Consider the following 23,384-nt stretch of genomic DNA (forward strand, 5'->3'; position numbering starts at 1 on the left):
TTCTTGATATTTCCACTCCTTACAGTAAGATTTTTTTTTCCTATTGACTAAAATAGGTGGTGCATTTTTATAACTATTTCATATAAACTATTAATGAATAATGAACTGTATTATAATTTTATCATCCACCCTTTATGTAAGGATGACAATCCCTTAAATTGTTGATATTTCCATCCATTCTTACTATTATGTCATACAGACTATAGTCCATGATATTTCATGTCCAGTGTTAACTGTAGGATTAAGCTGTGAGCCCACTGCACCCTTTGTAAATAGGACCCTAAACAATGCATGCGTTTGTGTGTGACCACTGAATGGTTGAGGTCAGGCATCATGAGTTTGTGATGGGCGGGGATTCTCCTGAAAGCTAATGACGGAACAGTCAGCCCAAACTGCTTCCAAATACAATCCATTTTTATGAGTCTTTCTCTCTCTCTCACTCTCCTCTGTTTCCATTTCTCTCTCTCAATCTCTCTCTCTCCCTCCCATCGTGCCCTCCCTCTCCCTCTCTTTCCCTCTCTATCCCTCTGTTTCTCTAACACTGAAACTTTATTGGAGCAGGTTCTTTTGTTTGCTAGTTGTAATGGAACTCTTTCATTCCTTCAGCCTCCAGTGGTATTTCAACACTTTCCTTTGATTGCAACCGCTTGAACAGCATCACAAAACACAGGAGGTCCCAATGCTAACGTAAGGTAAGAGTTTCAACAGTTAAACAATTTCCTGTAATATCAGAAACTGTAGGAGGTCTTGGGAAAGCTTGTTTATCCTCCTCCCTCTCATACACTCTCCTCCCACCACTTATTCTTCGCTCTCAAGCCAAAGGTACCTCAGTCTTTCTTTTCTCCCAGGACCGGATAGTTCCACGCCCTCAGCCCAGTCGATCACACCAGGAATCCTTCAGGTATTTGGGCCAGGGATTAGAGATTCTCCCCTTAGGAGACCATGGACTGGGGGGGGATAAGGAGGAGAGGAGTATTATGCTCTGCAGTATGCAACGCCGTTCAGGTCACTGTCGTCTTGGTTATTTGACGCGTGAAATAGTCTTATTTGATTTTAAAAATAGTGTTATTTGACTTTCATACTGTAGTAGAGGTTTGGGGTTAAGAGCTAGCCTAAAGCCTGGGATACAGACAGTCACTTGTAAATGTTTATCTACTAATTCATCTGGTATGGACCCTACACATGTATGATCTTAATTTGATCACCCTCTTGCTGGAGAACTTAAACGTTTGTAATTTCCACTTTGAAAAGTATCAACCCCTACAAAACGTCCATTAATTATAATCCACATAATAGTTCACATTTCCTGTTGCTGCAGGATATTTTTCCTGCTGTAGCAAACTGGCTCAAATTAAGATCCAACATCTGTATCATATCCTGTTTTCTACAGCAGTATTTGTGTTATAGGAGAGATTTATGTTGGTCTGTCCTCTGTTAAATAGTATTATTATGAGAAGAGAGCAGAAGCTGTTAAAATTACTGTGTTGAAAGGGAGTGTCTTTCTGTCATCTACAGTTAGTTGTGAGGAAATCCTTTTTAGGGTGTGGCACTACTTGTATACTTAAATTGTTGATGTGAGTTCATGAAAACATGATGAGATAGCACAGAGCTGGAGGAAATTGACTAGCCGTATTTACTCTGAGTAGGAGCCAACTCAGGGTAGAGTTCACAGGAGGTTGGTGGCACCTTAATTGGGGAGGATGGCTTGTGGTAATGGCTGGAGCGGAATGAGTTTAATGGTATAAAAAAAACATCAAACACAAGGTTTCCATGTGTTGGATTCCATTCTATTCACTCCGTTGCAGACATTATTATGAGCCGTCCTCCCGTCAGCAGCCTCCACTGGTAGAGTTTAAACACTGACACACAACCTCATACACACTGTATGTTTACTGTACAGACTCACAACTTAATATAGCTTGAATATACAGTTACAGTACGCAATTTCATACTATAGAAAAACAACCATACTAACAGCTTTACTGTACAATACAGATACACTACTTCAGAATGCAGATGTATTATTCACTACAAGAACAGATGCACTACTTCATCCATGTCCAAGTACACCATTTAGATAATGTGAAAGCTTTAGTAGGCTATCCAGAGGCTATATCAAATCAATAAGAGGAGAGATAGAGGGACATAGGGAGGGAAACAGGGGGAGTCCACTGTCTCAAGGTAACGTTTACAACATTACTCCTTCTTAATGGGTTTATACAGCAGCCAGATAATATATAGCTAGCCTCAATTTCCAAGCTTACTTATTGCCGAGTGATGAACGAGACGTGGGAGTATTAACATATAGCTGGGTTTCTTTTATCCTGGTTCTGGGGACCAACAGAGGTGCACATATTTGTTCTTGCCCATCACTAACACCACCTGATTCAGCCAGTAAAATGCTTGATATTTAGTTGATTTGTTTAAACAGGTGGGTTAGTAATGGCCTTATAGTAGTACAGAGTAGTACAGACTAATGAGCAGTGGCGGTTCTAGCTTGTATGGCTCCCTGGGCGAACCCGACGTTCAGGGTAGCCAATGTGCGGGGGCACCGGTTAGTCGGGCTAATTAAGGTAGTATATACATGAATGTATAGTTTAAGTGACTATGCATATATGATAAAAAGAGAGTAGCAGCAGCGTAAAAGAGGGGTTGGGGGGAACACAATGCAAATAGTCCTGGTAGCTATTTGATTACCTGTTCAGGAGTCTAATGGCTTGGGGGTAAAAACTGTTGAGAAGCCTTTTGGTCCTAGACTGGCGCTCCGGTACTGCTTGCCATGCGGTAGTAGAGAGAACAGTGTATGACTGGGGTGGCTGGGGTCTTTGACAATTTTTAGGGCCTTCCTCTGTCACCGCCTGGTGTAAAGGTCCTGGATGGCAGGCAGCTTAGCCCTAGTGATGTACTGGGCCTTACGCACTAGTTGCCATACCAGGCAGTGATGCAACCAGTCAGGATGCTCTCGATGTTGCAGCTGTAGAACCTTTTGAGGATCTGAGGACCCATGCCAAATCTTTTGAGTTTCCTGAGGGGGAATATGGTTTGTTGTGCCCTCTTCACAGCTGTCTTGGTGTGTTTGGACCATTCTAATTTGTTGGTGATGTGGACACTAAGGAACATGAAGCTCTCAACCTGCTCCACTACAGCCCCATTGATGAGAATGGGGGCATGCTCGGTCCTCCTTTTCCTGTAGTCCACAATCATCTCCTTAGTCTCGGTTACGTTGAGGGATAGGTTGTTATTCTGGCACCACACGGCCAGGTCTCTGACCTCCTCCCTATAGGCTGTCTCATTGTTGTCGGTGATCAGGCCTGTTGTGTCGTCTGCAAACTTATTGATGGTGTTGGAGTCGTGCCTGGCCACGCAGTCGTGGGTGAACAGGGAGTACAGGGGGGGGGGGGGGGGGGGACTGAGCACGCACCCCTGAGGGGCTCCAGTGTTGACCCTCACCACCTGGGGGCGGCCCGTCAGGAAGTCCAGGATCCAGTTGCAGAGGGAGGTGTTTAGTCCCAGGATCCTTAGCTTAGTGATGAGCTTTGAGGGTACTATGGTGTTGAATACTGAGCTGTAGTCAATGAATAGCATTCTCACGTAGGTGTTCCTTTTGTCCAGGTGAGAAAGGGCAGTGTGAAGTGCAATAGAGATTGCATCATCTGTGGATCTGTTGGGTGGTATGCAAATTGGAGTGGGTCTATGGTTTCTGGGATGATGGTGTTGATGTGAGGAATTACCAGCCTTTCAATGCACTTCATGGCTACGGACATTAATGCTACGGGTCTGTAGTCATTTAGGCAAGTTGCCTTAGCGTCCTTGGGCACAGGGACCATGGTGGTCTCCTTGAAACATGTTGGTATTACAGACTCAATCAGGGACATGTTGAAAATGTCAGTGAAGACACCTGCCAGTTGGTCAGCACATGCTCGGAGTACACGTCCTGGTAATCAGTTTGGCTCCGCGGCCTTGTGAATGTTGACCTGCTTAAAGGTCTTACTCACGTCAGCTACGGAGAGCGTGATCACACAGTCGTCCGGAACAGCTGATGCTCTCATGCATGCCTCAGTGTTGCTTGCCTCGAAGCGAGCACAGAAGTGATTTAGCTCATCTGGTAGGCTGTCGTGTCACTGCGCAGCTTGCAGCTGTGCTTCCCTTTGTAGTCTGTAATAGTTTGCAAGCCCTGCAACATTAGACGAGCATCGGAGCTGGTGTAGTATGATTCAATATTAGCCCTGTATTGGCACTTTGCCTGTTTGATGTTTCGTCTGAGGGCATGGCAGGATTTCTTATACGCTTCTTGTTAGAGTCCCGCACCTTGAAAGCGGCAGCTCTACCGTTTAGCTCAGTGCGAATGTTGCCTGTAATCCATGGATTCTGGTTGGGGTATGTACGTACGGTCACTGTGGGGATGACTTCCTCGATGCACTTATTGATAAACCCAGTGACTGATGTGGTGTACTCCTCAATGCCATTGGATGAATCCCAGAACATGTTCCAGTCTGTGATAGCAAAATAGTCCTATAGTTTAGCATCTGCTTCATCTGACCACTTTTTATAGACCAAGTCACTGGTGCCTCCTGCTTGATTTTTGCTTGTAAGCAGGAATCGGGAGGATAGAATTGTGGTCAGATTTACCAAATGGAGGGCGAGGGAGAGCTTTGTACGCGTCTCTGTGTGTGGAGTACATGTGATCTAGAGTTATTTTCCCTCTGGTTGCGCATTTAACATGTTGATAGAAATTAGGTAAAACTGATTTAAGTTTGCCTGCATTAAAGTCCCCGGCCACCAGGAGCGCCACCTCTGGGTGAGCGGTTTCCTGTTTGCTTATTTCCTTGCTTATTTCCTTATACAGTTAACTGAGTGCGGTCTTAGTGCCGGCATCTGTGGTGGTAAATAAACAGCCACGAAAAGTATAGATGAAAACTGTCTTGGCAAATATTGTTTTACCGGAGTGTGCTATTCTATCTAGCCGGTGCAACATATATCCCGCTAGCTGAATATCCATGTCATCATTCAGCCACGATTCCATGAATCATAAGATGATACAGTTTTTGATGTCCCGTTGGTAGGATATTCATGATCGTACCTCGTCTAATTTATTGTCCAATGATTGTACATTGGCAAGTAATATTGACGGTAACGGAAGCTTTCCCACCTCTGCGGATCCTTACGAGGCACCCTGCTCTGTGTCCTCTGTACCTGCATCTCTTTCTCTTGCCAATAACGGGGATGTTGACCTTGTCGGGTGTTCGAAGTATGTCCTCTGCGTCCTGCTTGTTGAAGATCCGAGGTGAGTGATCGCTGTCCTGATATCCAGAAGCTATTTTTTGCATTAAGATACGGTGGCAGAACATTATATACAAAATAAGTTACAAATAACGCAAAAAAAACACATAACAGCACAATTGATTAGGTGCCTGTAAAACTGCTGGCATTTCTTCCGGTGCCATTTTTCTAGATGAGGAACAATGGTCGCTACTGTTTCTCTCCATGCTTGAGTTGAGGTTAAGTCTCTTCTGGGATCCCCTTAACAATCACAATGTGTTATTGTCTGAAGTGTTTCATTGGTTAGACCAGATAATAGGGATCCAGCTCACATTTCAGTTCCACAATTCAAGAACCCCAGTCTAGAAAAGTACAAGAGAAGTTATTGTGAAATCTGTGACCTTTAACACCACTCAACAACTCCATAAGACTGTGTTAGTCCACTGAACTAAAGCCTGGGCTTCAAAGACAGATGGTCATAGGATAGTCACACACTGTTGAGAGATGAGGAAAAACATAATAGTTTTCCACTTCCTCCTTAGTATTCTACAGCAATTGACCCCATTGTTTCACATTCACTTTTTCTTTTAAGAAAAATTATAGAATAAGAGTTGTGTAGGAGTAGCTATAGGTAAACAAACACATGCTTTTTGTGAGAAGTTGTCATGGCAACCAGCGGGAAGTGTGGTAGGAAGAAAAAGGAGATGGAAATAAGTAGGGTAGGTATAGAAACTCTGACCAGGTGCTTAATATAACATAATACAACATAATAATATAATGCAACACAACAACATTGGCTGTAGTAACCATAACATTGTGGCAATAACAAGGAAAGCCAAAGTGCCAAAGGTTGGGCCTAAAGTAAGTTCTAAGAGATCATACAAAATATTTTCTCAGGACTCTTTTGTTGAAGATGTAAAACATTTATGTTGACCTGATGCGTATGGGGAAGTGAATCCAGATGCAGAACTGGAAATATTTGTAAAATGATTTATGCAAATTGTTGATGTGCAAGAAATCAACTGTGAGGACTGTAGAGCCCCCTGAATTGATGATGCATTGAAAAATTGTATCTTTCAAAGACGTGATGCAAAAGAGCTGCTCAGTTTATTGGTTGACATACTGTCAATTGAGAAATGTTGTGACTAAGCTTAACAAAAATAATAAATTATATTACCAAACCAAGATAAATGACATAAAACACAATGGAAAAATACTTTGGAGTACGTAAAATGATATCATGGGCAGAAAACCCAATTAATCTCCATTGTTCATTGAAGATGATGGGTCATTTACAACGAAACCTTTTGGTGTTGCCAATCATTTCAATGACTATCTCACCAGTAAAGTGGAAAAGCTCAGAAGGGAAATGACAACACTGAACAGGGAACCGTCATATTTTTGTATAAAATATCTAATAATGAAATAGAAGTGTTATTGTTTTGAATTTGGTCAAGTTAGTGTGGGAGAGGTGGAAAAACTATTGTTATCCTTCAATAATGATAGTACAAAAAAATGCATGAAATGTATGCATTCACTACTGTAAGTCGCTCTGGATAAGAGCGTCTGCTAAATGAATGTAAAATGTAAAATAGGCCACCGGGTATAGACAATCTTGATGGGGAACTATTGAGAATTGTAGCACACTGTATTGTCACCACTATTTGCTATATCAGGTGTGGAAGGAAGCGACATGAATTCCATTTCCTAAAAATAGTAAAACACCCTTTGCTGGCTCTAACAGCCGCCCAATTAGTTTGCTGCCTGTTCTCAGTAAACTGATGGAGAGAATTGTGTTTAACAAAATACAATGCTGTTTTTCAGAGTTAACTACTGATTTTCAATATGTCTATAGAGAAGGGCACTCAACTTGTACTGCACTGACTCAGGGGACAGGTAATTGGTTAAAATAAATTGATAATAATATAATAGTTGGAGCTGTATTGTTAGATTTCAGTGCAGCTTATCATGTTATTGATCATAAATTGGTATTGAAGAAACTCACTTGCTATGGCTTTACATCACCTGCCATCACGTTGTTGGAGAGTTATTTATCCAATAGAACACAGGGAGTGTTTTTCAATGGAAACTTCTCTAACATCAGGAATGTACAATAAGGTGTGCCTCAGGGCAGTTGCCTTGGGCAATTACTCTTCTCTATTTTTACTAATGAATTGCCACTGGTCTTACACAAAGCTAGAATGACTGTATGTGGATGATTACACACTCTATATGTCAGCACCCAAAGCCAGGGAGCTCACTGAAATTCTAAATAAGGAGTTACAGTCAATATCAGAATGAGTGATTAATAATAAACTGTACTAGTTGTTAAGGCTCTGGTCTTGTCTCATCTTGATTACTGTCCGGTAATATGGTCAAGTTCAGAAAAGAAAAACCTAGCAAAGCTGTAGCTGGCTCAAAACTAACATCAACAGCATGCATTCCAATCTTTCCTGGTTAAGGGGTGGATGAGAGATTAACTGTTTCTTAGTTTTTATTTGATGACTTTATTATTTTTCATTCCTTAAATGAATAATCTAATCTCTGCTCAGGCAGTAGCAGTCAGCCAGCGAGGCCATCTAAAGGTATGTGGTCCCCATACAGTACTGTCTTTACTAATACTATTTAGCTACCCTGCCTAAGTAGAGTGCCTTCGGAAAGTATTCAGACCCCTTTACTTTTTCCCCATTTTGTTACGTTACAGCCGTATTCTAAAATTGATAAAATAGTTTTTTTTCTCATCAATCTACACGTAATACTCCATCATGACAAAGCATAAATAGATTTTTTTAAATGTTTGATAATTTATTAAAAATAGAAAACTGAAATATCACATTTATATAAGTATTCAGACCCTTTACTCAGTATTTTGTTGAAGCACCTTTGGCAGCGATTACAGCATTGAGTCTTCTTGGGGATGACGCTACAAACTTAGCACACCTGTTTTTGGGGAGTTTCTCCCATTTTTCTCTGCAGATCCTCTCAACCTCTGTCAGGTTAGATGGGGAGCGTTGCTGCACAGCTATTTTCGGGTCTCTCCAGAGATGTTCGATTGGGTTCAAGTCCAGGCTGGCTGGGCCACTCAAGGACATTCAGAGACTTGTCCCGAAGCCACTCCTGCATTGTCTTGGCTGTGTGCTTAGGGTCATTGTCCTGTTGGAAGGTGAACCTTTGCCGCAGTCTGAGGTCTTGAGTGCTCTGCAGCAGGTTTTCATTAAGGATCTCTCTGTACTTTTCTTCATTCATCTTCCCTCAATCCTGACTAGTCTCCCAGTCCCTGCAGCTGAAAAACATCCCCACAGCATGATGCTGCCACCACAATGCTTCACCGTACGGATGGTGCCAGGTTTCCTCCCGACGTGATGCTTGGCATTCAGACCAAAGAGTTCAATCTTGGTTTCATCAGAACAGAGAATCTTGTTTCTCATGGTCTGATAGTCTTTAGGTGCTTTTTGGCAAACCCAAAGTGGGCTGTCATGATCCTTTTGCTGAGGAGGGGCTTACGTCTGGCAACTATACGATAAAGGTGTGCTGCAGTGCTGCAGAGATGGTTGTCCTTCTGGAAGTTTCTCCCATCTCCACAGAGGAACTCTGGAGCTCTGTCAGAGTGACCATGGGGTTCTTTGTCACCTCCCTGACCAAGGCACCTCCCTGACCAAGGCCCTTCTCCCTCGATTGCTCAGTTTGGCCGGGTGGCCAGTTCTAGGAGGAGTCTTGGTGGTTCCAAGACTCCTCCTAGAATCTCTGTGTGTATATTTGGTTAATTCTCTGGCTGGGCAAATAAGTGGAGGTGGTATAGCTCATCAATTCGTTTTCTCATCTATCTGCTCTTTAATTACTTGTTACTTTTATTTCTTATTCTTATCCATATTTTTTTTAAACTGCATTGTCGGTTAGGGGCTCGTAAGTAAGCATTCCACTGTAAGGTCTGTTGTATTCGGCGCATGTGACTAATACAATTTTATTTAATTTGATTTGATTATCACTGATCAGAACCATTTAGCATGCAGTAATGTAGCCTAAATCAAGTGCATTATTTTGCTCGATCACCTATAGACAACTCCAAAAACCTGCAGAGGTTGAAAAAGAGATGAAACGTGGATATATGACAGCGTTTCCACACTTTCCCATGATGCAAGCTGTGTGGGAAAAAAATTATTAGTATTTTATTCCGTTATAGTCCATTATATACTTAGCCTACCATAACATATATATTTGTTGACAACAAACAAAATAACTATTGATTTAATAATGTAGCCTATAGGCTCAAAACATGCAATTTTGTTCTTTTGAAAATTCCTTTTAGTCTTATAATGTTTCATAGGACTTTTAAAAAACATTGCCAGATGTATTTTAATGTTCTTTTTACCCCTTTCTCCCTGATTTTGTGGTATCCAATTGGTAGTTACAGTCTTGTCTCATTGCTGAAACTCTCGTACAGACTCGGGAGAGGCGAAGGTCAAGAGCCGTGCGTCCTCCGAAACACAACCCAACCAAACTGCACTACTTCTGGACACAATGCCCACTTAATCTGGAAGCCAGACGCACCAATGTGTTGGAGGAAACACCGTACACCTGGCAACCATGTCAGCATGCACTGCGCCCGGCCCGCCACCGGAGTCGATAGTGCACAATGGGACAAGGACATCCCTGCCAGCCAAACCCTCCCCTAACCCGGACAATGCTGGGCCAATTGTGTGCCACCTCATGGGTCTCTCGGACGAGGCCAGCTGCGACAGAGCCTGGACTCAAACCCAGAATCTCTAGTGGCACAGCTAGCACTGCGATGCAGTGCCTTAGACCACTGCGCCACTCGGGAGGCCCAATGAGATTTTTTTTTTTACAGGCAACATACCATAAAGTCTTTCTGTAGGGTGTCAGTGTTTTTTTACTATTCATGTCTTTGTTTTATTGTGGACCCCAGGAAGAGTAGCTGATGCTTCTGCAAAAGCTAATGGGGATACAAATAAATAAACACAACACAACAGTTTCCCTCATTGCAGGTAGAGATCAGTCGAGATGGAGAAAGGTTATCCCGGGGATGGTACTTCTGCCCCTTACCCAGGACCTCCCATGAACTTTGGGGGGATAGCCACGGGCCAGGGCCCCCAGCCAGGCTTGTACCCCCAGCCCCCAGGGGGATACCCTGCCTCCCCTGGTCCTCCACAACCAGGCTTCCAGCCTGGTCCCTACCAGGGAGGTGAGTGTCTACTAGTTCATATTGTACTTCAGAAGGCTGGAATTACTGCATATTGTGCATGTGAGAACCAAGCATTTTCGCAAATGAGTTTTTGCAACAAAAAATACCTCTAGCTTCGAATGTTTGTTTCCATATTTTTTATTTTTCTGCCTAATCAACTACATCTTAGAGATGACAGGACACACAACAAACACTATTAAAATACACATTTGGGTCTATGGAGATTAATTGAAAGTTCTCTGCCCCTTGTGGCAACTACTATAGATATGATACATTCAGCCCAAGCCAAGTAAGAACACACAACAACAACAAATAGCTTGATTGGCGGTTTTCTGTATGTCTGTCTCTCCTGCTCTTTGGCTACACTGGTGGAGAATGGAGACATTGGAAAGTATCCTATTCCTTCAGTTCTCCCAAACCATTCAAGCACATATAAAGTATGAACATACTGTTTAAAAAGTAATCTTCTGTCACGCCCTGACCTTAGAGTTTGTTTTATTCTCTATTTGGTTAGGTCAGGGTGTGACTTGGGTGGGCAAATCTATGTTTATATTTCTTTGTTGGCCTAGTATGGTTCCCAATCAGAGGCAGCTGTTTATCGTTGTCTCTGATTCGGGATCATACTTAGGCAGCCCTTTTTCCCACCTGAGATTGTGGGATCTTGTTTTTGCATTGTGCTGTCTAGCCCTGCAGAACGTTACGTTCGGTGTTGTGTTTTGTTGCTGTTCATCTAATAAAGAAAGATGTACACTTACCACGCTGCACCTTGGTCTCCTCACTCAAATGACGGGCGTAACATCTTCAGTGTTCTTTCCCCTCCTTTGAATTATATTGATTGGGTTTTGGATTACAGCACAGCAAACACTTACCTCCTTCAAGTACTATTTTGCAACACCACTTTGGAAACACTCCCCTTCAATGTCAATAATGTGTGGCGCCAGATTTGTGCGGAAAAACACTCAAACACCTACGCACACAATAAACCTTGACCATTATATGTAACTATGCACATTCTAGTAATTTATCACAGTACATGCTCTTATCTAGACATATGTAAACAAGCTCATATCAAGGGAAGAACAATCATACAGTCAATGGTGGAAATGGGGTGGAACCCATTGGAACTGGAAATGGGGTGGAACCCAGTGGAACTGGTAATGGGGTGGAACCCATTGGAACTGGTAATGGGGTGGAACCCATTGGAACTGGTAATGGGGTGGAACCCATTGGAACTGGAAATGGGGTGGAACCCATTGGAACTGGAAATGGGGTGGAACCCATTGGAACTGGTAATGGGGTGGAACCCATTGGAACTGGTAATGGGGTGGAACCCATTGGAACTGGTAATGGGGTGGAACCCATTGGAACTGGAAATGGTGTGGAACCCATTGGAACTGGAAATGGGGTGGAACCCATTGGAACTGGTAATGGTGTGGAACCCATTGGAACTGGTAATGGGGTGGAACCCATTGGAACTGGTAATGGGGTGGAACCCATTGGAACTGGTAATGGGGTGGAACCCATTGGAACTGGTAATGGGGTGGAACCCATTGGAACTGGAAATGGGGTGGAACCCATTGGAACTGGAAATGAGGTAGATCCCATTGGAACTGGAAATGGGGTGGAACCCATTGGAACTGGTAATGGGGTGGAACCCATTGGAACTGGTAATGAATTTCGCTGGGAGTGAATTTTGTTGATGATATGGTGCAACTACCTGAATCAGTTTGCCCCCCTTTGTGGGTTAACCCAGTTAAAATGATAGTTCAGCAATGTTACATATTTAGACTATTTTTTTCCTTACCTTGAAAGGAGTCTGAGCAAGCAACCTTCAACAAAATACTGCTTTCGAGGTAAGAAAACAATATCTAAATAAAGGCAAACCACGATGTAAAACTGTAAAACTCCCTTAAATGTAAAACTCCCTTTAATCAAGTCCATTTCCACCACTAGATACAATCTTATTCCACAGTACGTGGTGGTATAATAACAACATGTTAATTGCATTGTGACCACATTGTGATTGGGATCTTACTCTCCTATTCAAGGTCCCCAAGCAGGTGTGTACCCACCTCCACCACAGTACACCTCTGGACCAGGTGGACCGGTGCCAGTCGGTGAGTTGATACTTCCACTTCCACCACACGCACACACAGTGTTGTACAGCTAACCTTGTGGGGACACAAAATTCAGTCCCATTAAAAATCCTATTTTCCCTAACCTTAACCCTAACCCTAACTCTAACCCTAACCCTAACTCTAACTCTAACCCCTACCCTTACCCTAACCCTAACCTTAACCCCAAAACCTAACCTTAACCCTAAACATAACCCTAGCTCTTACCCTGACCCTAAAACTAACCCTAGCTCCTGACCCTAAACCTAATTCTTACCCTAACACTAATTCTAACATTAACCCTAAACCCCCTAGAAATAGCATTTGACCTTGTTGGAACTAACAAAATATCCCCAGTTGGTCACATTTTGGTTTGTTTACTATACTTGTGGGGACTACACACACACACACACATAATCAAAGGTTAATTGGGGTCAATGCGAGCTAAATAAGGAACTTACTCGAAGAGTAACCCAAATGCATGACATGACATGTTTCAACACAACTTGTGACCTCAACTTGTGACCTGAGTAGAATTATTTCCCCGGAATTGACCCAAACTGCCCCCTACAACACTAGCTGTACATAGTTCAGACTGAAACAGTATCGTTTTGTCCGGTTGCCCGACACAGCGCATTCATATGAAAATGTGAACATATTCAGTTTCTCTGTGTGAGCAGTCTGAGCAGTGCCTGCTTGTACAGGAAGGTTCTGGGCAGGAGAGGTGGGCGGGAACAGGAATTCATGGAAAGAATTGAACATAGCATTTTCCAGAATGAGAAAGGAAAGGGAAATACCAAAAACAAACTCACAGAATATCTATGAACTGTGTCCAAAGCTGAGAAAACAGGGGAAAGGAAGTTACATAATGTCTCAGTCAGAGCTACTCCAGGAAACCAGGGGATATGAAGTTACATAATGTCTCAGTCAGAGCTACTCTGAGAAACCAGGGGTTATGAAGTTACATAATGTCTCAGTCAGAGCTACTCCAGGAAACCAGGGGATATGAAGTTACATAATGTCTCAGTCAGAGCTGCTCTGGGAAACCAGGGGATTTGAAGTTACATAATGTCTCAGTCAGAGCTGCTCTGGGAAACCAGGGGATTTGAAGTTACTTAATGTCTCAGTCAGAGCTGCTCTGGGAAACCAGGGGATATGAAGTTACATAATGTCTCAGTCAGAGCTGCTCTGGGAAACCAGGGGATTTGAAGTTACATAATGTCTCAGTCAGAGCTGCTCTGGGAAACCAGGGGATATGAAGTTACATAATGTCTCAGTCAGAGCTGCTCTGGGAAACCAGGGGATTTGAAGTTACATAATGTCTCAGTCAGAGCTGCTCTGGGAAACCAGGGGTTATGAAGTTACATAATGTCTCAGTCAGAGCTGCTCTGGGAAACCAGGGGATATGAAGTTACATAATGTCTCAGTCAGAGCTGCTCTGGGAAACCAGGGGTTATGAAGTTACATAATGTCTCAGTCAGAGCTACTCCAGGAAACCAGGGGATATGAAGTTACATAATGTCTCAGTCAGAGCTGCTCTGGGAAACCAGGGGATATGAAGTTACATAATGTCTCAGTCAGAGCTGCTCTGGGAAACCAGGGGTTATGAAGTTACATAATGTCTCAGTCAGAGCTACTCCAGGAAACCAGGGGATATGAAGTTACATAATGGCTCAGTCAGAGCTACTCTGAGAAACCAGGGGTTATGAAGTTACATAATGTCTCAGTCAGAGCTACTCTGAGAAACCAGGGGATATGAAGTTACACAATGTCTCAGTCAGAGCTACTCTGAGAAACCAGGGGTTATGAAGTTACATAATGTCTCAGTCAGAGCTACTCCAGGAAACCAGGGGATATGAAGTTACATAATGTCTCAGTCAGAGCTACTCTGAGAAACCAGGGGATATGAAGTTACTTAATGTCTCAGTCAGAGCTGCTCTGGGAAACCAGGGGATATGAAGTTACATAATGTCTCAGTCAGAGCTGCTCTGGGAAACCAGGGGATATGAAGTTACATAATGTCTCAGTCAGAGCTGCTCTGGGAAACCAGGGGATTTGAAGTTACATAATGTCTCAGTCAGAGCTGCTCTGGGAAACCAGGGGATATGAAGTTACATAATGTCTCAGTCAGAGCTGCTCTGGGAAACCAGGGGTTATGAAGTTACATAATGTCTCAGTCAGAGCTACTCCAGGAAACCAGGGGATATGAAGTTACATAATGTCTCAGTCAGAGCTGCTCTGGGAAACCAGGGGATATGAAGTTACATAATGTCTCAGTCAGAGCTGCTCTGGGAAACCAGGGGTTATGAAGTTACATAATGTCTCAGTCAGAGCTACTCCAGGAAACCAGGGGATATGAAGTTACATAATGGCTCAGTCAGAGCTACTCTGAGAAACCAGGGGTTATGAAGTTACATAATGTCTCAGTCAGAGCTACTCTGAGAAACCAGGGGATATGAAGTTACACAATGTCTCAGTCAGAGCTACTCTGAGAAACCAGGGGTTATGAAGTTACATAATGTCTCAGTCAGAGCTACTCCAGGAAACCAGGGGATATGAAGTTACATAATGTCTCAGTCAGAGCTACTCTGAGAAACCAGGGGATATGAAGTTACTTAATGTCTCAGTCAGAGCTGCTCTGGGAAACCAGGGGATATGAAGTTACATAATGTCTCAGTCAGAGCTGCTCTGGGAAACCAGGGGATATGAAGTTACATAATGTCTCAGTCAGAGCTGCTCTGGGAAACCAGGGGATTTGAAGTTACATAATGTCTCAGTCAGAGCTGCTCTGGGAAACCAGGGGATATGAAGTTACATAATGTCTCAGTCAGAGCTGCTCTGGGAAACCAGGGGTTATGAAGTTACATAATGTCTCAGTCAGAGCTACTCCAGGAAACCAGGGGATATGAAGTTACATAATGTCTCAGTCAGAGCTGCTCTGGGAAACCAGGGGATATGAAGTTACATAATGTCTCAGTCAGAGCTGCTCTGGGAAACCAGGGGTTATGAAGTTACATAATGTCTCAGTCAGAGCTACTCCAGGAAACCAGGGGATATGAAGTTACATAATGGCTCAGTCAGAGCTACTCTGAGAAACCAGGGGTTATGAAGTTACATAATGTCTCAGTCAGAGCTACTCTGAGAAACCAGGGGATATGAAGTTACACAATGTCTCAGTCAGAGCTACTCTGAGAAACCAGGGGTTATGAAGTTACATAATGTCTCAGTCAGAGCTACTCCAGGAAACCAGGGGATATGAAGTTACATAATGTCTCAGTCAGAGCTACTCTGAGAAACCAGGGGATATGAAGTTACTTAATGTCTCAGTCAGAGCTGCTCTGGGAAACCAGGGGATATGAAGTTACATAATGTCTCAGTCAGAGCTGCTCTGGGAAACCAGGGGATATGAAGTTACATAATGTCTCAGTCAGAGCTGCTCTGGGAAACCAGGGGATTTGAAGTTACATAATGTCTCAGTCAGAGCTGCTCTGGGAAACCAGGGGATATGAAGTTACATAATGTCTCAGTCAGAGCTGCTCTGGGAAACCAGGGGATATGAAGTTACATAATGTCTCAGTCAGAGCTGCTCTGAGAAACCAGGGGATATGAAGTTACATAATGTCTCAGTCAGAGCTACTCTGGGAAACCAGGGGATATGAAGTTACATAATGTCTCAGTCAGAGCTACTCCAGGAAACCAGGGATTTGAAGTTACATAATGTCTGTCAGAGCTACTCCAGGAAACCAGGGGATATGAAGTTACATAATGTCTCAGTCAGAGCTACTCCAGGAAACCAGGGGATATGAAGTTACATAATGTCTCAGTCAGAGCTGCTCTGGGAAACCAGGGGATATGAAGTTACATAATGTCTCAGTCAGAGCTGCTCTGGGAAACCAGGGGATTTGAAGTTACATAATGTCTCAGTCAGAGCTGCTCTGGGAAACCAGGGGATATGAAGTTACATAATGTCTCAGTCAGAGCTACTCTGAGAAACCAGGGGATTTGAAGTTACATAATGTCTCAGTCAGAGCTGCTCTGGGAAACCAGGGGATATGAAGTTACATAATGTCTCAGTCAGAGCTACTCTGAGAAACCAGGGGATTTGAAGTTACATAATGGCTCAGTCAGAGCCAGTCAGTGCATACATTCATAAGATAACCAGTTAATGTTTCCATCCGTGTTTTGGATGAGGCTTTTCCTCTCTGACTGTATCCCAAATGGAACCCTATTCCCTTTATAGTGGGCCTATGGGCCCTGGTCAAAACTAGTACACTATATAGGGTACAGAGTGCCATTTGAGACAGACTCTCTCACCCATTTGGGTTGTGACCCTTCTCTAACACTAATGTTATTGTGCTGTGCCAGAGAGGTGCCAGCCAATCATGGTTGAATTGATTTGGAGGCACTCTAAAATGTGCAGCAGCCTGGTGGGAATGAATGCACTCTCTGATCCTGGATCAGCTTTCCTTCCTCAGCTCTCAGGCAGTCTCGACTAGCCTGGTCCCAGATGTGCAATCTACAACGCCATTGCTGTAATCGCCACAATGAGCACAAACAGGTCTGCGACCAGGTTATGATTCTACATTAAACTGGTTCAAAGGAAATATCCTTATCTGCTGTGGAGAACTGTTTAGCAGAACAAAACGATGCCTGAGTAAATATTTAGTCTTTAGAAAGGGAAGGTTATTTGATTCTCTTTGGGCTAGTATAAGGAAGTGCAATTCAACTGTGTTTGTGTGTGTGCACGTCACGTGCACGTGCGCATGTGTGTAGAAAGTTTATAAAGCGCAGTTGTACTCAGCAGACCACCAGGTGTCAGCATTGACTTTCACATATTTATTTCTGTCTTTCTAGATGAAGGAAATTAAGTTGTATTCATGATCCACTAAATAGTTCCTTTTACATTACACTCTTCAATTACGCTACAATCTCTGTCACATCGGTGCCACCTTCAAAGTTGTAAAGAAGGATGGACGGAAAGTGAGAGATAGACAAATGACATGGGAAGAGGCAAGAAAAGAAAGATGGACAGAAGAAGAAAAACATAAAAGATTGGGAAATGTTCTGAAAAATAATAAGGAAAAAATGGAACTTGGTCACCTTGACTCTCCTCAGTGACCTATGTAATAATGTCTCCTAACATTGTCTCTCTCCTCAGTGACCTATGTAATAATGTCTCCTAACATTGTCTCTCTCCTCAGTGACCCATGTAATAATGTCTCCTAACATTGTCTCTCTGTCACGACTTCGGCCCCTCTCCTTGTTCGGGCGGCGTTCGGCGGTCGACGTCACCGGCTTTCTAGCCACCGCCGATCCACTTTTCATTTTCCATTTGTTCTGTCTTTGTCTTATCACACCTGGCTTCACTCACCAATCACTTGTTTATTATTTAACCCTCTGTTCCCCATGTTGTATTTGTGAGTGATTGTTATTTGTTACGTGGATTATTTGTCAGGCGTGGATTATTTGTTGCACTTTTGTTTTAGACCGTGTTTTGGGCACTTGTATGTGTTATGTGCTGTATTTTGGTAACCGGTATTAAAGTCTCTTCTCAGTGACCTATGTAATAATGTCTTCTAACATTGTCTCTCTCTCTCCTCAGTGACCATGTAATAATGCCTCCTAACAATGTCTCTCTCTCTCCTCAGTGACCCATGTAATAATGTCTCCTAACCTTGTCTCTCTTTCTCTCTCTCCTCAGTGACCCATTTAATAATGTCTCCTAACCTTGTGTCTCTCTCTCTTTCTCCTCAGTGACCCATGTAATAATGTATCCTAACCTTGTCTCTCTCCTCAGTGACCCATGTAATAATGTCTCCTAACCTTGTGTGTCCTTCTCTCTCTCTCCTCAGTGACAAATGCAATAATGTCTCCTAACCTTGTCTCTCTCTCTTTCTCCTTAGTGACCCATGTAATAATGTCTCCTAACCTTGTGTCTCTTTCTCCTCAGTGACAAATGCAATAATGTCTCCTAACCTTGTGTTTCTCTCTCTTTCTCCTCAGTGACCCATGTAATAATGTCTCTTAAACTTGTGTGTCTCTCTCTCTCCTTAGTGACCCAGGTAATAATGACTCCTAGCCTGATGGAGGTCGGAGGTTCGGCCATGTGTCCCCACTGCCAGCAGCACGTGGTCACCAAGACAGAGACCAACCCTGGCCTGCTCACCTGGCTCATCTGTGGTGGCCTCTTCATTGTTGGGTGAGATAAATCATTCTGTAATGCTATGCTATATGACCGACTGGGGTAGGAAACCACACAAGTGTTAGCCTCTCAACTAAAGCCTATAGGCATACCTTTAATTAGTGCATTATGGAATAGGGTACCATTTTGGACGGAGACAATTAATTCCACTGTTTACCCTCTAGGTGCTGGCCATGCTGTGCCATCCCGTTCTGTGTAGACTCATGTAAAGACGTGGATCACAGCTGTCCCAACTGCAAGAAAATCATCTACGTCTACAAACGGATTTGATATTAATTTGACCTGACGTCACTGTACTAACTTTATCTGAAGGACTGGGACATGGCATTTGAATCAAATCAGCATTTGTATAAATGTATGAGGTTCGTATTCACTAAGGTATGTGATGTTGGAAAATGTTTTACAACGAAGAATCAAAAACAAATATTTCTTATTTGTCTTGTCCTGACCAGGTAAAAGGGTCATTTGCCATAGTAGAATGGTCAGGGCGTGGCAGGGGGGTTGTTTTGTGTGTTTTGGGGTTTGTTGGTTTCTAGGGGAATGTGCTCTAGTTTTCATTTTCTATGTTTCGTTTTCCAGGTTTGGCCGAGTATGGTTTCCAATCAGAGGCAGGTCTCTTTCGTTGTCTCTGATTGGAAGCCATACTTAGGCAGCCTGTTTTCCTTTGGGTTTTGTGGGTGGTTATTTTCCGTTTAGTTATTGTACCTGACGGAACTGTTTTGTCGTTTGGTTATTTTTGTTTAAGTGTTCTCTTAAAATAAAGGAAGATGAGCACTATACACGCTGCGCCTTGGTCTGTTCAAAACGCCGCTTGTGACATTATTGTACAAGTTCAGGTAGTCCCTCCCTTTTTCAGTCCATTTTCTCCATTTGGTGCCTAATGACTACAGCCCAGGGGTAGCCAAAAGGGTTATGTCTATCCTGAATAGTTCCTGAGCAGGTGGTGAGCTTCCCTCAGCTCCACAAAATACTACATAATATATGCCATTTAGCAGATGCTTTTATCCATTTTGTATGGGTTGCCCTAGCGGAAATTCAAACCCACAAGTGCCAAGCTCTATCAGATTCCTGGCCAGACTTGACCCTTGTAGTGACTACCAAAGAGAATCCTGATACCAAAGACTGGTAGTAGCTGCGCTATAGCTGTTTCACTGTAGTTCTGTACTCGTCTGAAGTCCATGGAAGTAAAGGAACTTCTAAACCACTCTACTTGTTATTGTTATATTGAGATGTATCTATCACCATCACACTTCTTATTGTTATATTGAGATGTATCTATCACCATCATACTTCCTATTGTTATATTGAGATGTATCTATCACCATCATACTTCCTATTGTTATATTGTGATGTATCTATCACCATCATACTTCCTATTGTTATATTGTGATGTATCTATCACCATCATACTTCCTATTGTTATATTGAGATGTATCTATCACCATCATACTTCCTATTGTTATATTGTGATGTATCTATCACCATCATACTTCTTATTGTTATATTGAGATGTATCTATCACCATCATACTTCCTATTGTTATATTGTGATGTATCTATCACCATCATACTTCCTATTGTTATATTGTGATGTATCTATCACCATCATACTTCTTATTGTTATATTGAGATGTATCTATCACCATCATACTTCCTATTGTTATATTGAGATGTATCTATCACCATCATACTTCCTATTGTAATATTGATATATTGTGATGTTTTTGTTATTACACTCTTGCAGTCGTTCCCTCACCGATCCCGTTCTCTTTTTTCCTCTGAACGTTCTACTACTCATTTGTCATGAAGGACCATTGTCAATAATTACAATGGATCTTATGGTTGTCTTTTCACTTCCTGCCTAGTTGCTCTGTAAAGCTCTGATTAAAGTTGTCTGTATTGAAGAGATGACTCAGCATTTTTTATTATGAACAGATAGGAAGCCTGAGCAGACTGCCAACAGTTCTTTGTCATCCATAAACTGTGACTACTTCAAACCTCACTGGTTTCACAGCTACAGTGTTATAACTTTATCTCCCCAGGGTTGCGTCCCAATTATCTCTCCTTTCTTCCAAAGTGTGTACTTGTTCACTTCTCTTCGTGGATTTGAAAGGAAATGACTTGTTCATGGAAACTCTCTCTAGCCCATGGACACAACAGGAAGAAGGTGTGATTATTGGAACGCACCAATTCCTGTAAAACTCATTGTATAAATTTCCTGCAACTAACAACTTTCTGCAACTAACATTTAATCTGTCCAGACCAGTAGCACAATTCAGAAATGGTCCCTGTTGGGCTAGATAGAGGAAGTGGAGAAGCATTAAACTGAGACACAGTTGTCTGATAAACTCGTGAAGAGCACTTATTCTAAGTGAGTTTTCAAGTTTCAATTCAATGACATACTTGATAATTGCTCCTGATAACTGAATGCTCCAGTTTAGTGCACACTCTCATGAAAGACAATTGTTCTTCAACAATTAGAAAGGGTCACACAGGGAATGAGGGAGAGATTAATACAGTACGTTAGATGTTTGTTTCTAGAAACTCCAGTGTTCTTTTCAAAACACTCAAGTCCTTTGTTTGTGCTTTGTTCAACATGCCCGGACATGTACAGTACGGTCATTTGTTGTTGAATGTATTCCCCGGAGCTGAGTACAGGAACCTCAAATGTTCTACTGCTTGAGTTCCTGCACCTCTTATTAGCTCAACAGTATTGTAGAGTTCCTGCACCTAAATGTAAATAGAACCGGCACCTATTCCTGTCAAGTCAAGCACTGGATTCAGTGAGCATAAAGGGTTGTATTCATTAGTACATTCTTGGAATAAAAGTTGTTATCTAGAACCTAACAGGGTTATTTGGCTGTCCACATCCTTTTAAGAACCCTTATTGGTTCCATGTAAATCCCCTTTTGGTTCCAGGTAAAACCCTTTTGTGTTCCATGAAGAACCCTTTCCACAGTGGAAAAAGGTTCTAACTGAAACCAAAAAAGGTTTTACCTGGATCCCAAAATTATTCTCCTATGGGGACATCTGAAAACCCTTTTGGAACCCTTTTTTCCAAGAGTGTACACACCATAGCAAACCATAGCAAAATGTTTTTGAATGAAAATGAGAGTTTCCCATTTTGGCCCGCTTGCCTCTGTTTGGTTCCTAGTGAATACACCCACAGTGAAACAGAGCTGTAGTTCCAACGTGCCAGTAGAGGGCACTCAGCCTTACTAAATTGGCTGTTCTCTACAAAGTTTTGAGGAACAGACTACAATCACTTCTCTGCAAAACATGATTATTGAGTGATTAAAACTATTGAATACCGTTAGTGACGTCTTCCTTGTGACATCTTTATAATTTTATGAACATTGGGAACATTGGTTTTTAGAGGAGTTTACGAACTTAGTTAACACTTCTTGGTGACAGGGAGCCGTATTCGGAAATTCAGATGAATAATGTGCCCAAATTAAACTGCCTGCTACTCGGGCCCAGAAGGTAGGATATGTATATTAGTAGTAGATTTGGATAGGAAACACTCTGAAGTTTCTAAAACTGTTTGAATGATGTCTGTGAGTATAACATAACTCATATGGCAGGCAAAAACCCGAGAAAAAATCCAACCAGGAAGTGGTTTGTAGTTTTTCAACTGATTGCCTTTCCAAACTACAGTGTATGTGGGGTCATTTTGCACTTCCTAAGGCTTCCACTAGATGTCAACAGTCTTTAGAACCTTGTTTCATGCTTCTACTGTTACTGGGAAGAGAATAAGAGCTGTCTCAAGCCTGAGACCAACGAGTTGTTTACTGCGCAGGCACGCAGGCGTGCCGTTCCTTCTTTTTCCTCTGTAATGAATACGCTATTGTCCAGTTGGAATATTATCAAAGATTTATGTTAACCTGTTGGGGATAGGGGGCAGTATTTGCACGGCTGGATAAAAAACGTACCCGATTTAATCTGGTTACTACTCCTGCCCAGAAACTAGAATATGCATATAATTATTAGCTTTGGATAGAAAATACCCTAAAGTTTCTAAAACTGTTTGAATGGTGTCTGTGAGTATAACAGAACTCATATGGCAGGCAAAAACCTGAGAAGATTCCAAACTGGAAGCGCCCTCTCTGACCATTCCTTGGGCTTCTTGGCTCTGTTTATTGAACATTTAGGATCTTTGCTGTAACGTGACACTTTCTACGGCTCCCATAGGCTCTCAGAACCCGGGATAAAGCTGAATGATGTAATTCCAGCCGCTGGCTGAAAAACTTTAGCGCCTTGGGTAAGTGGTCTATCAGAGGACCATCAGACTGAGGCTCGTGCACGAGGAGATCCCATGCTTTTACTTTCTCTCTCTTTGAACGTAAACACGCTTTGCCGGTCGGAATATTATCGCTTTTTTACGAGAAAAATTGCATAAAAATTGATTTTAAACAGCGGTTGACATGCTTCGAAGTACGGTAATGGGATATTTAGAAATCTTTTGTCACGAAACACGTCAGGCGCGTAACCCTTATTTACCCTTTCGGATAGTGTCTTGAACGCACGAACAAAACGCCGCTATTTGGATATAACAATGGATTATTTGGGACCAAACCAACATTTGTTATTGAAGTAGAAGTCCTGGGAGT

General features: G+C 42.5%; 1 protein-coding gene across 5 annotated transcripts; it reads left to right on the forward strand.

The window, feature by feature from the left end:
- The first annotated feature begins 502 nt into the window (after nucleotides 1-502).
- Nucleotides 503-19,199, forward strand: LOC115171750 (lipopolysaccharide-induced tumor necrosis factor-alpha factor homolog). Of its 5 annotated transcripts, XM_029728848.1 has the most exons (8): nucleotides 503-687; nucleotides 817-901; nucleotides 7,812-7,844; nucleotides 10,263-10,459; nucleotides 12,272-12,312; nucleotides 12,508-12,576; nucleotides 18,628-18,772; nucleotides 18,940-19,199. In XM_029728848.1, exons 1-8 carry the CDS (start codon nucleotides 680-682, stop codon nucleotides 19,043-19,045), a joined length of 684 nt encoding a protein of 227 aa, XP_029584708.1. In that variant the 5' UTR covers nucleotides 503-679; the 3' UTR covers nucleotides 19,046-19,199. The 5 variants fall into 5 exon arrangements, with proteins under 5 accessions (XP_029584708.1, XP_029584709.1, XP_029584712.1 ...); XM_029728849.1 differs by lacking the exon at nucleotides 7,812-7,844 and having other exon boundaries at nucleotides 507-687; XM_029728852.1 differs by lacking the exon at nucleotides 12,272-12,312 and having other exon boundaries at nucleotides 513-692.
- Nucleotides 19,200-23,384: the final 4,185 nt, after the last annotated feature.

Source organism: Salmo trutta, chromosome 32 (genome assembly GCF_901001165.1).
Source record: "Salmo trutta chromosome 32, fSalTru1.1, whole genome shotgun sequence".
Taxonomy (NCBI): Eukaryota; Metazoa; Chordata; class Actinopteri; order Salmoniformes; family Salmonidae; genus Salmo; species Salmo trutta.

What these genes read in the sequence shown, in the direction of transcription:
- LOC115171750 (XM_029728848.1), top strand. An exon ending in AGGTGGACCGGTGCCAGTCG is followed by an intron (nt 12,577 to 18,627) that starts GTGAGTTGATAC and finishes CTCTCTCCTTAG; the next exon opens with TGACCCAGGTAATAATGACT. An exon ending in GGTGGCCTCTTCATTGTTGG is followed by an intron (nt 18,773 to 18,939) that starts GTGAGATAAATC and finishes TTTACCCTCTAG; the next exon opens with GTGCTGGCCATGCTGTGCCA.